Consider the following 13,403-nt stretch of genomic DNA (forward strand, 5'->3'; position numbering starts at 1 on the left):
AAGCTTTCTAAGCATTTGCCAATTTGTTTTCCAACAAGCAGCTGTACATACATTGGTAAATGTTGGGAATCCTTAGGACTTAAGTAGTAAAAAAAAATAAGCAGTCCAAATGTCAAATATTAGGGAATATTTTCTGAATACAACTTTCCAGGTAGAAGTATATCCTTTATTTGTTTATTTAAGGAAAAGCTATGGCCTCAAATGTGACTACTTTAGTGATGAACCATGTAAGAAAACTGTAAAACCAGGTGTGTGATCACCAGCAAGCTACAGGTGGTACCTCCAGGGTCATTTGAAAATAGAACCGTTAAGGACTATGATTAATTTTTAATATATTATCTAAATTTCCCTGGAAGCACTATTACCAAGTCAGTACATTTTCTTATAGGGCATGGATCTATTTAAGCATATGACTGAGTATTGTTAAAACCACATCAAAACTGAGAAAAGGTTAATACGAGTCTGATAAAATTAACCTATTATGATAAGAGGATCATGTTTCTACAATCATTCTTATTAAGAAAAAGCCCTAAATCGTGTTTATAAACAGACTCTATCTTGAAGATAGAGTTGATATTTTAGGTTAAAAACTCTTGTCTTTAAAGCAAAACAAGCTGCTATCTCTGCAGGCACATATACATGTAATTTCCTTCAATGTCCAAATGGTAGAATCTGTTGTGAATCTTATAGAGGCAGAATTTTTAAATGTGGAGAAGAATACAGGATGCTTTAAACCTTGTCTCTCATAGACCCCCGTGGGTTCTTTGGACAGAAGCTCCAATAAAGAGTTTCAGCATCGAAAATATTTTTAAATGTAATTTAAATTTTTAAATAACAACGCATATTCCGTTATGAACCTCTTAAATGTATTCTTGTATCCATTCTGCCCTGTATCTAAGTATTGTAGGTTCAAGGATAAAAGTGACCCTGAGCAAATCACTTAATCACTGCCTGCCTCAGTTTCCTCATGTATAAAAATGAGAATAATCAGACCTACTTTCTTAGAGTTGTTGTGAGGACAAAATGCGATAATGTTTGTAAAATACCTTGGGAGGGGGTAGTCAAAGGGGAGAAGTAACAAACATTTATCTATATAGTGCCAACTACATGGCAGGTACTGTGCTAAGTGCTTTTTTTCTTTACAAACATTTTTACAGTGATTTTAGTTGATCCTAACAATTATTTGAGGTTCTTGTTCTGTCGTTTTCAGTTGTGTCTGACTCTTTGTGACCCCATTTGGGATTTTCTTAGCAAAGATACTACAGCAGTTTGCTATTTCCTTTGCCAGTTTATTTTACAAATGAGGAAACTGAGGCAAACAGGGTTAAATTACTTGCTCAGGGTCACACAGCTAGTAAGTATTTGAGGCCAGCTTTTAATTCAGGAAAATGAGTCTTCCTGACTCCAGTTCCTGTATTTTATCCACTTTGCCACTTAGGTATGCTGTCCTGGGGTAAGTGCTTTTATTTTCCCCTTTTACAGTTGAGGAAATTGAGGCAGGCAAAGGTTAGGTGACTTGTCCAGGGTAATATACCTAGGAAGTATCTAAAGTTGGATTAGAATTACAATCTTCCTGACCCCATGCTCTACTCACTGCTCATTCTGGTGACTTCAGGCAATCTTAAAGCACTCTATAAATGCTAGTTCATGATAATAATAATATCAACAGCAAAAATAATTTACATTTTTATGTAGCTCAATGGATAGAATGTAGGACCCAACGTTGTCAAGATCCAAGGTTAAATTTGACCTCAGACTTAAAAGCTACGAGTCGGATGAAATTGTTTAACTTGCTCCATTCTCACCTTTTTTTTTTTATCCATAAAATGGAGGTAATGATAATAACACCTAGTTAACAACGTTATTTGAAGAACCAAATGAAGTATATTTGTAACACATTTTATTAACCTCAAAATATTATTTAAATGGAGCTCATATAATCTATTAGTTATATCCTGCTTTTAGGTTTACTTAGCACTTTGTATACAACTCTCCTCTGAAAAAGGCATGGCAGTTATTCCCATTTTACAGCTCATGAAACTGAGGTCTAGAAAGTTAGAGTGAGTTGCCTACATTCCAAAAGCAATGAAGTGTAGGAGCTAAGACTTGAACTCAGGGCTTCAGATTCTCAACCCGGTGCTCAGTTTTAATCTCAGACTGTTTTCTTTTCCTTGTTCAAATTATTGGTGGGTCACTTGTAAAATACTATACAACTTGATTTTGTCCTTTACCCCCACTACAAAATGTATTTCATTTTACCTTCCACATACAACAAGATTGTGAAAGTGAGTAGAGCTGTCGTTGGTGAGAGAATCCAAAGTGCATATTCAGACTTTTATAGCATCATCCCAACTTGTGGCTCTTAATAATTTTACTTCCTGCTATCTGACATGTCTACAGATTTTATAAAGTTTAGTCTTGAGGCTGTGGGGAGGGGAGAAAGCTACTGGAGAAAAATGTAAGGTACTTTAGAACAACAAAAGGACGTCTATGATGGATAGCCTTGTAGAGCAGGAAATATGACACCTGGATCTAGACATATATTTTTGTTGCTACCCTAAGTACTGTAGGAAAATGAAAACATTTAATGAACCAAATTCTCTGACCATTAAATGAGAAAGTGGGCTTTTGGAATACCATATTCAAGATCTTTTAAGTTAGTGAAAAATAGGAAATTCTCCCAATATTTCTCTTGTACAAACGGGTGTCTTTGACTTTGAATGATTTGTCATCCAGATTGCTGCTTCATTCCCAGAGTATCTAAACTTTTTCATTCAGAGAGCCCAGCACAGTTCTAGGCACTATGCTCCCTACTAGATATGCCGACAGAAAGCAAATAGTTATTACCTTCTGAAAGTTTGTATTCTATTGACAGGGAAAAGAATTACACAGAACACAAAAGATATACAGATTAATTCTGTGGGACATTAAGGAAAGGAGATAAGGCCTTCTGCAGGAGGTAACAATCTTAAAGAAAGCTAGAGGTTCAATTATGTGGAGGTGGAAAAGGCCTGTGTTGTGAGCCCAGGGAGCAGCCTGTGCCAAGGTACAGAGACAGGAGAACATTGTGTAAGTTAGCCAGTTTGGCTGGAGCATGGAATGTATATAGGGAGTACAGCACAGTAAGCCTTGGAAAGGTAGTCTGCAGCCAGATTATAAAGGACTTTAAAGGCCAAATACAGGAGTTTCTATTTTCTTAAATATTTTATCCACTGGGAACATTTTTTTTAGCAAGGAAATGACAAGGTTAGATTTACACTTTAGAAATATCATTTTACTTAGTTGTTGCTGAGTTGTTTAATCATGTCCAAGTCTTTGTGACACCATTTGGGGTTTTCTTGGCAAAAATACTGGAATGAGTTGCCGTTTCTTTTCCCAGCTCATTTAATAGATGAGGAAACTGAGGTAAATAGGGTTAAGTGAGTTGCTCAGGGTCATACTGCTAGTAAGTGTCTGAGGCCAGATTTGAACTCAGAAGGATGAGTCTTCCTAACACCAAGCCTGGCACCCTATGTTTTGTGCCACCTAGCTTCCCCATTTTGTTCTCTACCTGTAAAAGTTGCATTGAAGATGGGAGAGACTGGAGGCAGAAAGACCAGGTAGGAGGTGATTTTACCGGTCCATACTAGCCAAAAGTTGATGAGGGTGGTGGTCGTGGAGAGACAGTAATTAATATAAGGGTAAGGGTGGAGATAGGGTTGACACAATTTGACGTTATTGGATATGAGGAGTGAGGAAGAGGGGAGAATTCAGGATGATTTTGAGAATTTGGGTTATTTGAAGGAACAGTTGTGTTGTGTTTTTTAACAATTCTGTTTCCCAAGAGAGATAAGGAAACTAAATGGAGAGATAATAGTTTTTGACATGATGATTTGTGATGCCTAAGAGAGATACAATTGGAAATGTACAGTATGCAGTTGGTGATGTAAAACTGGAGTTCAGAAGATCTAAGAATCCTCTGCAAAGAGATGGTAATTAGACCCATCAGGGCTGATGAGCTCACGCAGAGGGATAGTGTAGAGAGAGAAGAGGTCGGAAACTTAGTACACTGTGTGGCCACACAGAGAGGTGACAAGTGGGTGATGATCTAGCAAAGCATTCTCAGAAGGGATGAGCAGGGAAAGGGAGAAGATCCTGGAGAAAGAAGTGTCATGAAACCCCTGAAAAGAGAGGTGGTTAATACTGACCACGGCTTTGGAAAAACTAAGAAATATGAGGACTGGAAAAAAGGCTACTGGATATTTCAATAGAGAGATCATAGGTAACCTTGAAGAGACCAGGTTCAGTTGAGTGATAACCTTGGAAATTCTATGATAATAGAGAAGGAGAGGATAGAAAGTAGAGGCAGGGTATACAGAGAACCATTATCTAACAATAAGGATGTTTTAAACCTTTACTATATTCTAGGCACTGTGTTAAGTCCTGGAAGCCTAGCTATGAAAGAAGGTAGGACATGGCAGGGTCAAATGAAAGGTTTTGGAGTTTTTTGCAAGGATGAAACACACTTAGGTGTGTTTGTTTTAGGAAGAAGAAAAAGAAGCAGGTAGACAGGGAGAGATTGAAAATTATAGTGCAGGGAATTATTAAAGGGGTAAGCCAACAGAAGAGACGAACAAATGGGAGGAGAAGGGCTACCTTGTCATCTGAAGCTGGACAAGGAGGAGAAAATTGGACAATGGTGTCAAGGGAGTTTTGAATTATAGAATTAGGCACACAAGAAAATCACAGTTGTTGGAAGGGACCTGAGAGATCACCTCGTCAAACCCCTCATTTTGTGGATTGGTAGACTTAGGCTCAGTCATATTACTTTATTGTTTTTGATACCTCCCTCCCCCAAAAAAGATTACCCAGTTCATTCATGTGACTTACCTCCAAAGAACCTTCAGCTGTTTCTGTGTCATACCCACAGTTAAAAGATGTGTGAGTGTTAAGTAGCCAGTGAGAGGAGCTTCATAGCTTGCTTTGGAAACAGTCCCCAAAGGAAGATTCCAGAAATGCCCCATTACTGGCTAAGTATTTGGTGCCCCAAATTACCATGCATGTGCCTTTTAAAGTTCTGGTATGCCGATGAAAAATTCAACCTCCTTACTTGACATACTCCCTAGTACTGACTGCACTTAAAAGAGGAAAAAATAACTAAATGTTTTGCTCCAGCTGACCTACCTCCTTTTGTCCCTGCTCTCATTTCCTGCTCCCTCCTCTTGCTCACTTTCCTGATCCCTCCAGCTTTTAGAGCCCTCCCTCCTAAATTACGTTATGTTTACTGTAGGTATACTTATGTGTAAATGCTGTATTGATGCTGTATAGATTTTTTATGAACTTGTCTCACTCATTAGAACATAAGGTCCGTGAGAAAAGGCATTATTCCATTCTTTGCACTTGTATCCCCAGTGCCTAACGCAGTACATGGCGCTTAATAAATGCTTACTGATTGATTGATTTCAAGGAGTTGAATGTGGCACGAGAGAGTCTTTTAGATTAACACATTGTTTGGGTCCACAGGGCTAAAAACATTTTGTCAGGAGTAAATTACAAATGGAGATGTCCAAAAACTCCAAGGCAGTCTCTCCCTCCTTATTCTCCTATTTTCGTTAGCAATTTTGTTTAAAAACTTTTTTTCTGCTTTTGTAAGGAGAGTTTTTAGTCAATTGGTCATCAGGCATTAAGTGCTCCTGGTGTCCCAGGCAAAATAGAAGTTATAAAAAAAAGAGAACCTTGTGTTTAATTGTGAGACAACATGCAAGTAGTTATGTGTGGTACAAGATATGTATAATATAAATAGGAGGTGATCTGGAGGCAATCTCAGAGGGAAGGGAGTTTTCTTAAAAATTCCTGTTATTTAATCTTATTCTACTGTTTTACTCTTGGTTCCTTCTCTTGAAGACTTAGTACACAAAGGTCAGAATAGTCCAAGGTAGCAGAGTCTGGTGGAAAGAGCTTGGCGGTAGAAGTCGGCCGTCTGGTTGGAATCTCAGTTCTGCCATTAACTAAATATCTGATCCTGAGCAAGCCCTTTTGACCTCCATGATCCTCTGCCTTCTAATCTCAAAAACCTTCTAATCTTTAAACTAAAGATTTGGTTGGTCTTGAAGGTCTTCAACGTACTTTCCAACCCTAGCAGTCTGTGTTGTCTATGGCAGGCTTCTTCAGACTAGCATTTTTTTCCTCAAGAGGGAAAAAAACCCCACAAATACATAGAAGTCATCTGAAAATAAGCATAGTATAAACAACATAAATCAGATGTTTCTTCAGGGATGACAGGCAGTACTTTCACTGCAAACAATCCTTTAGAAGCAAGGCAAAGAAAGCTCCCTCTAAAGGAACATTTCAAAAAAAAGACAGATTTCAACTAAATGAGACTCAGGATTTGGTACAGCTGGACAGTGTAGAGAAAGAGTTAATCTGTTTCCCTGTAATATCAACTCAGACATCACCTTCTACAGGAAGGCATTCCTGGTGCGCCCAGGTTCTTCTCCATTGACTCTAAGATTACCTTCCCTACAGGGTCCTCTTCAAGAATGAAGGACAGCATCAACAATGTGGCTTCTATTTATCTATCTACCCACATATTGTCTTCTCATTAGAATGTAAGCCCATGTTTGGACTCTTTCTTTGTTATTTCTCACATTTAAGAGAGGTCTTGTGACATAGTAAGCACTTAATGTACGTTTGCTGTTTGATTGATTGACATGTCACAGGCAGAGCCAGTACTTGGAATAAATTGCTAGGTAGGCAGTTGCCTAGGACGCTCTGGATGTGGGAGGATGATTTATGTCTAGGCAGACTGCCATGCTTTTTAATAGTAATATTTCTAAATGTATATATTTCAGTTCTAGAAGATTCTGTTCTTTATGACATGAAGATATTTTGTAACGAGTCAAGTTGTATGTTACTCCAGTAAAGCTTCAGGTAAATGGAGAACAGTATAGGTAGGGAGCACCACAGTGGTTATAACTGTGCCTATGGCACCTACTTTTTGAGGTCTGGCTTTGGTCATAGTACTGGTTGTCATGGTTGATTGGTTGGTATCCTTCGGTTTCAAAGAGGACCAAAATGACATCACCATGATAAAGTCAAGTTTCAAAGTGTATGACTGCAGACCAATAGGAGCTCAGAAAGCTCTGACTGGAAACAAACAAACAGACAAAAAAGTCAACCACCAAAAAAACCCAAACCGGAAACAAATCCGAAATGAGAGTGACTAAACGTGTAGTCTGAGAGAAAAAGCAGGAGATAGACAATCCAAGGAATTACCAACAATGTGTTACTCGTTTACAAGGAGAGAAGATACTGTGTCATCACATTCCACAAAACTGTTCTGCTGCTCCTGTTGCTCAAGTGAGCCTGTCACTAGAGGGTAAAGTGACACTGTAAAATTTTCCATTTTAATACCTTGTTGTCAGTGTATGTTAATGTTGTGGGTAAAGCACTTTCTAAATCGAAGTTCCAGGCATTTATCTTACTTGTTTTTCAGACACAGTGCTCCATCTATGGGTGGGATGATGCTCCACTTAGAATTCTCTCCCCACCCCCCAACTGTTCCATTTTAAAAAAGGTTTTACATACTACCATCATGATTCTACTTGAATAGGAGCCTATATAAAGTTGTTTCTCTTTATTAGCAGCCTTTTTTATTAGTATGGTTTGGAACACCAGCTGAGATAATTTAATCCTTGTGGTGGCAATGAGGTGGGTTTTTCCCCAGGTATAATTGTCTAGCTCTATACTTAAGAACCAAAAAGTCTTACAAAATATATTGCTTAGGAGAACAAGCATTTTTTTAAAAATTCATACATATGAAATTTTATCATGCAAAATAATTAATTATAAATGTTTCCCAATGCCCAAATTAAGTGATACTGTAAATTATCTGTGGTTCCAATGCCGTACATTTTTAACATTGCTTTTTTTTCTGTTCTCCTCTTTGAGGTACATAACTAGTATAGTATTCCTGAGAGCGGTCAGCAGGTATATAAGGCTGTCAATAAATTTTACATTTTTGAAGAGATACAAATATATTCATATGCAAATAATATCCTAGATACAAATAATCTCACAGAAACAAACAGTAATCATTCAAATTTTCATCCAAATGTTTGAAAAGAAATTTGTGTTCTTCAGGTGAAATTATTTCCTATTTCCCTAAATATCTTTCAAGACTCTATTCAGATATCTACTTTGTGGAACCTTCTATAACTATGCCAGGCCACAAGGTTGCCTTCCTTTTCTGAATTCTTGTGGCACTTACTATATGTTGGTATTCACTTCTATTGGCATCACTATAAAGTTGGCCACCAACTAGTAAATTATGTGACCACAGCAGTTCATGGAGCCATCTATTAAGGCATTTATGTCTAAAACAGTTGTTGTCTGAGGGGCGATGGACGATCTTCAGTTGTCCTGATCTGTATCTAACTCTTGAACCAAGATGGTACCAGAGGAGAAAGTGAGGCTGGTTACCTTGCATAGCCCAGCCTCACTTAAATCCAATTCACATGCAAGTCATGGCATCATCTTCCTGATGTCATGGTCTTCTTTGAGAATGAAGGATAAACCATACAACCTTAGGGTCAAGGGGTATTCTTAGTGATGGAGTCAAAGATTTTTTGAAGTATTAAAATTATTTGACATTTCTGTCATTAATGTATCTTTGTCCCAAATAGATTATAGTTCCTTGAGAGTCAAGGATGTGTCATATGCTGTCATAAAATAATAAATTCACTATAGAGGAGCTTTAGTAGAGTTATATCCTACAGAAATTCTTAGGAATCAAGTATTTGCTCTGCATTGTGTTGGATGATTGGGTGAGGATAAGCAGGTATAGCTCTAGATTTGGAAGGAACTTCAGAGACCACCCAACTGAGATATTCCTGACCTGTAGCCCGTGATTGAAAGAAAAGGATTTAGATAACTATATTTCATTATAATTGATTTTCCTTGCAATCCTATATATTTTATTGTGCAGTACATGGAACCCTAAGCTGAAGTTAGGACAACACACATTCAAATGTGACTTTAGACACAGACTAACTGTATGACCCTAGACAAGGCACTTAACCACCTTCTGCTTCAGTTTTCTCAAATGTAAAATAGGGATAACAGCATCTACCTTCCAAAGTTGTTATGAGGATAAAATGAAATCATATTTGTAAAGCACTTTGCAGACTTTAAAGTGTTATATAAATACTATTATTATAAAAATAATGTTCTGAGAAGGGGGGTCCATAGGCTTCACTAAACTGTCCAAAGTGATCCATAATACAGAAAATGGATAAGAACCCTTCATCTAGTCTAACTCTTTCATTTTACCAATGAGGAAACTGCAGGTCAGGGAACTTAAGTGATTTACTTAAGGTCCCACGGAGTAGCATTTGAACTTAGGTCTTCTGGTTCCAAAGCCCTGGCTTTTTCAATTGTGCCACATTGTCTTTGAGGCTTTAACAATATTGTAGGATTGAGTGATAAGACATTAGAATAAGGTAAGTGCAGAAGAGCAGTATGATGTTAAGAAATCATTTCTAGCTGAGGGGAGCAGGGTCAGAGAAGGTTTAATAGAAAAAGGTGGTAATTGAAGAATGGAGAAGATGTTAAGAAGTGGAGATGAGTCCTCCCCAGGGAATAACAGGGGCAAAAATGGGAAAAATGCAGTATAATTTGGGAAGGATTTGGGGACTTAATATAATTTGATCAGGTAGAATATGTAAGAAAAGACTGGAAAGGTCAGTTGGAACCATTTGGTAGAGAGCTACAAATGGTTAAAGACCTTTGGGTTTTATTGAGTAGTTAGGGTAGAGACAATGTCACTTTCTGATAAGTGGAGTGACATCATCAAACAGATTTGTGAATTAGGAAGATTATATAAGAGGCAATGTGAAGATAGGATGAATTGGAAGGCAAGGATAGTGAAGGCAGAGACCTATTAAGTGTGGATTTCAGTGGTCCAGAGAAAAATACAAAAGATCTGAAGAGTAAGAATGTTGACAGTAAGAATGGGGAGTGAACAGGAAGAGTGAGAGACATTTTGAACACAGAACTTGGTTTTGGATGGGATCTATTGGACAAATGAGACTGTAACCTGCTGTGGGATTAAATGTAAATTGCTTTCTGTCACTTGTTTTGATATACTGTCCATTTTCACGAGCTCATATCCCATAGATTCTTAGGAATTATACATTTCTACTACTTAAGTATATGTCTAAAATATTATTCATAGATTCTTTGGTTATATACAGTCATTAAGAGAAAGTCCAAGATAACTCTGAGATTTTGAACATAGAAAATAAACTTAGAGAATACTATTAATAAGATAGTAAAATATCACAAATAAGACTCACTGCACAGAAAAAAATGAGTTCAGTTTTGGACACATTGAGGCACCAATACCTCTGGGTGGACAGACAATTAGAAATTTAAATCTGGAACTCAAGGTTATACAATTTGATTCAACCAACATTTATTTTAGATGTATATTTGGAAATCATCTATAAACATAGTAGTAGATAACTGAATAGTGAGAGAAGACTAGAGTGTGAACCTAGAGACAATCCACATTAAAGAAGTAGAAAGAAAGGCTAATGATAGATACAGAGAAAAAGAAATGAGAAAGCTAGAAGGAAAGTCATGCAAATGCAATATCATAGAAGCCAGAACAGTTGACTTCCAAGGAGAAGATAGTGTTAGAGTATGGTTAAAGAACATTCAGGTTTTTGTTTTTTAAAAAGGTAACTGATAATTGGAAATTGAGATGCCTTTTATGACCTTTGAGAGGTCAACTTTATTATAGAGTGCCAAGGCCAGAAGCTCCATTACAACGAATTGAGGAAAAAGTTGGTGGTAATTAAGTGGAATTGGGAAGTGTAAACTTGGCTTAACAAGTGTAACAGGGAAAGGGATGATGAGAAAAATGGAAATTGGAGAGCATTGAAAGGTTGAAGGAAGAATATTTTGTTTCAAAAAAAAGAAAATTTGAATATGTTTGTAGGCAGGGAGAATGGTACTGGAAAGGAAGAAAATACAAGAAAGAATGCAGTAAAACAAATGCAGAAGAGGTAACTCTCAAATTTTTAAAGGTTATCAGATGGAAAAGTGATAAGGCTGCTTGACTCTGGAATACTAAACTAGAAATAATGAATGGAGGTTTCGGGGAAGCATTTAAGGCAAAGCTTCTTAACAGAACTGTCCAGAAGTAGAGTGGATAGCCTCCGGGGATTGTAGATTTCCTCTGCCCTAGAGATTTTCAAGAGGAGGTAGGATGAACATGTGTCAGGAATTTTCTAGAGAGATTCCTGCTTAGGTATAGACACCCCAAGTACAGGATCTGTGTGTCTCCTGCTTTCAAAAGTCTGTGATTCTGATTTTTTAAAAAAACATTTGATACAAGTGACCTCTGCTAAACCAATTTCGTGCACCAGATTTCTTTGCACTGGGGCTGTGTATGTTTCACAAAATAAATATCTTCCCAGTTATTTCTTACCTGATTAATTCTTATGAGCAGGCAGGGATCTTGACCTATGGCTACTCGCACCTGCCTATTTGTTCAGTAAGACAGTGAATTATGGTAAAGCAGAAGAATTGTGCAGGTGTATGTATGTTTGCTTTGTAAACAATTCTGCCTGCTTAGTTCAGAACAAACTGAGCTCTTAATTTTAGACTTTCCAGGATCATCCACTGAAGAAAATCACAGTTCATTTTAACAAGTGGTTTATATCTAAATCCGGAAGGAACTATGTCAAATTTCTGCTTATAGTTACTTTGTCTCATTCTGCTTTAGAACTGTTTACTGATTCATTTGGTTGCTGTTATGAATTTAAATAGACCTATATTACTGTTTGTTTATATTAGTTTCTTCATAATAAAATAGTGAGGACTTGATCGGTCCCTTGTACATTATTTTGACCCATATTTGAAATTGTTTTTTTTTTTTATTTTTTCCTAGGTCCTCCCATGCCATCCTCCTCATCTAGTCCATCAGTTATTGAGCATACACATTCCCCTCCTCCATCACCCAATCTCCATGACAACCAGAGGTGGTTGCTAAGTACTAGTGCCATCCAGCCAGTTCAGGACTCTGACACTGATGATGAGTACATTACCAGCTCTTTTCTAGTGCAGACCGGTACGGTTTCAGTATGTGCCCCATGCGATGGTAAGATGATACCTTGTCCGTAGTTTGACTAAATTCTTTATTTTCTGCATCCTTCAAGAAAGCAAGCACATTTTAAAAATAATACTCTAGTTCTTCTTTCTCTAACAATTCATGGATATTTTATAATTATAGATATTAAAGGAATGACAGTAGCAATGAGGTTTTGCCGCAGCTGTGGGGGTTGTTTCTTGGAATCTAGTTGTCCACCACTTCTGTCTAAAAAAGCCCTCACCTTACTCCTTTAATCTGAATAGGATGAAAGGAGGAGGCCTTGTACCAACCAGTCAGAATGTGCTGTAATCAAAATGTACTTCTTCGTTCTTGGTCCATGAGAACAAGCAAGATAGTTATCTGTTGCCAAAGCCTACGGCAAGCAACAATATTGTAGGATCATCACAGATTTAGAAATGGATCAGAATGTAGAGACCATTGAATCCAATCTTCCTGTCTTTAAACATGAGGAAACTGAGGCTCAGAGGGTTTAATAAATGCTTGTTGACTTGTTGGTTTGACTTTGCTGCTTTCCATGAGTCAGGAACTTGGTTTCTATGCCCATACTTCAGCCTTCTGTACTCCTAGCTTAAAATCACTGGTTGATGCTGTTGAGGGAGAGACAAGAGTGGCAGAAACTCCATGTCTCAGCTTCGGGCAGAATCACTGGGAACCACTGAAACTCACTTTCTTGAAACCAAACCCAGTTAAAATGACCACATCTAGTATTCTCTGCTAAATCTCTAGTATAAATCCACATAACTGAAAAAAGTCGTTCCTTGATAATCTTACTGTGAAAATCTCTACAGATTGTCTTCAATCATTTTTCCACTTGTGTTCAGTTTTTCAATTGTTTCTAACTCTTCATGACCCCATTTGGGCTTTTCTTGGCATAGATACTGGAGTAGTTTGCCATTTCCTTCTCTAGCTCATTTGGCAGATGAGGAAACTGAGGCAAACAGAGTTAAGTGCCTTACCCAGGTCACATAGCTAGTGGGTATCTGAGGCCAGATTTGAAATCAGAAAGATGAGTCTTCCTGACTCCAGATCCAGCACTCTACTATACCACGTAGCTACCCCTCTTTGTAGATATCATTGCCATTCGAAAACTTTCAGCCCCTTATTAGTCATCCAGTGTCTATTCATAGTCTTTATTGGCAGTTGAGCAACCTGCCATTTCCATGACATTACAGGTCTCATGAACATTTACAAAAGGCAAGCCAAAAATTAATTATTTGGTTTCTCATCTTTTGTAGCATAGAGACAA

General features: G+C 37.6%; 1 protein-coding gene across 8 annotated transcripts in view; it reads left to right on the plus strand.

Annotated features, from left to right (window-relative positions):
* The window catches only part of TENM3 (teneurin transmembrane protein 3), a 3,393,579-nt gene that overhangs the window by 3,062,692 nt on the left and 317,484 nt on the right, over positions 1-13,403 (plus strand). For 5 of the 8 annotated variants that reach the window (XM_072622672.1, XM_072622671.1, XM_072622669.1 and 2 more), the window contains one exon: positions 11,936-12,145. The exons of the other annotated variants lie outside the window; for them this stretch is intronic. In XM_072622672.1, coding sequence (XP_072478773.1) covers positions 11,936-12,145 — 210 coding nt within the window. The remainder of the gene's footprint in view (positions 1-11,935; positions 12,146-13,403) is intronic. 8 annotated transcript variants of the gene reach the window in all.

This window comes from Notamacropus eugenii, chromosome 7 (genome assembly GCF_028372415.1).
Source record: "Notamacropus eugenii isolate mMacEug1 chromosome 7, mMacEug1.pri_v2, whole genome shotgun sequence".
In the NCBI taxonomy this organism is placed as follows: domain Eukaryota; kingdom Metazoa; phylum Chordata; class Mammalia; order Diprotodontia; family Macropodidae; genus Notamacropus; species Notamacropus eugenii.